This window comes from Lepeophtheirus salmonis, chromosome 14 (genome assembly GCF_016086655.4).
Source record: "Lepeophtheirus salmonis chromosome 14, UVic_Lsal_1.4, whole genome shotgun sequence".
Classification (NCBI taxonomy): domain Eukaryota; kingdom Metazoa; phylum Arthropoda; class Copepoda; order Siphonostomatoida; family Caligidae; genus Lepeophtheirus; species Lepeophtheirus salmonis.
In genome coordinates, this window is record NC_052144.2 from 6,079,902 (window position 1) to 6,081,421 (window position 1,520).

General features: G+C 36.6%; 1 protein-coding gene across 1 annotated transcript; it reads right to left on the bottom strand.

Moving 5' to 3' along the window:
* Positions 1 to 288: 288 nt before the first annotated feature.
* On the bottom strand, positions 289 to 1,177 carry LOC121129697 (uncharacterized). The gene is made up of 2 exons (XM_040725420.1): positions 826 to 1,177; positions 289 to 764 (listed from the first exon to the last, which is right to left on the bottom strand). The coding sequence occupies exons 1-2, from the start codon at positions 1,103 to 1,105 to the stop codon at positions 388 to 390; spliced, it is 657 nt and encodes a 218-aa protein (XP_040581354.1). The 5' UTR covers positions 1,106 to 1,177; the 3' UTR covers positions 289 to 387.
* Between the last annotated feature and the right edge of the window lie 343 nt (positions 1,178 to 1,520).

Here is a 1,520-nt window from a genome sequence, read left to right on the forward strand (position 1 = left end):
TATCTAAAGTTTGAAAAAATATATTTCACCACTCAGAAGAAGAGAAATGATCTCTTTCTTGATCTTAGTAATTTTCAGTCCGAAATGTTTTCTAAATTTATTTAAAACATTGATCAAGTTCTTAAACAATGTTTTTATGTCAAAGAGGGCTCTTCTAATAACGATTTACACATTATCAGTACATAAAAGCAATTTTAAAGTCATTTGACTAATTTTAAAGGCTTTTATGTTAGTATTGGAAAAAAAAATTGTAATTTTCATAACCCTTCAGTCAATAATTAAGCAATATTTCAATTATATTTTTATTGGTAATATATCATTTGGTATAAACAGTTTCTATTTTGTTATATGTCTTTTTTTTTTCAAAATAGAAGAAAATAACTTTTCTTAGAAAACATAAGATGGAAGACCACCGGAAGTAGGAGCACCATAACCACCTGGAGCAGGTGCACCATAACCAGTTGCAGCACCGGCAGTGGCTGAAGCAGCAGAAACACCACCAGCAGCACCAGATGAAGCGGCGGCGGCAGCAGCAGCTAAAGCGACAGAAGCTTCTTCTCTTGCAGCAGCGAGTTCTTCATTCTTGGAGTACAAACCTTCGGCATCAGCACAGTTGAAGTTAGACCACAAGTCACAAGTGAAGATTTCTTGATTGAAGATAGTTCCATTGTGGCAGAGAGCAGATGCTTTCAACAAACTGCCTTCACCATCAGCAATACAGATGTGGAAAGCTTGGCATTCAGCCTCAGGATCAGCATAGTATCCTATAAGAAATGATTAGATAAAGACATTAACATAATTTTCAGCCGTTCGTATTTCATTTACCTCCTTCAACTTGGCCTTCACAGGAGAAGGATGTTTCTGGAACTTCGTTGTAGATGGGGTAGTCTTCTCCAGGTACTCCAGGAATGGGGGACTCACCTTCTTCATTTACACCAACAGCAGCACCTGTTCCGCCAGCAACACCACCGGCTTGTCCAGCAGTATAGGCCTCTAATGGAGCAGCTCCTCCATAGGCAGAAAGAGGGGGAGCTCCATATCCACCTAATGGCTTATCAGCGAGAGCAATGCTACAAGCAAATGCTAAAACAATGAATAATTTCATTTTGGAATAAGGAGCAAGCAATTCTTATTAGATAGGATAAGGAGTACTTCAAATGGAATGATGTATGAATAAACTATGTCATGTCATTTTATACTTTTTCAAACTATTTTTATGATTATTTTTTTTCTTTCTATCCTCACTCTTTTTTAAACCAACTAAACCAGTTTACAATTCATTACTTTAAAGAATAAACTATAAATGTTTATGTAAAAATCATTAATAATGACAAGTACCTGATCAATTTTAATATGATAAGGATGATGTAAGAGACCTGGAGCAGTACCTTGGTCTTCAAGATCTCCAAGTAGTTGGGCAAGGTGTCCTATGTCTTCTAGCAGAAAGAAACATTAACCCACTAGTCTTGGACACGTGGTGGAGGTCTTCAGTATTGTTTTCAAAGCAAAGAACCTGATTT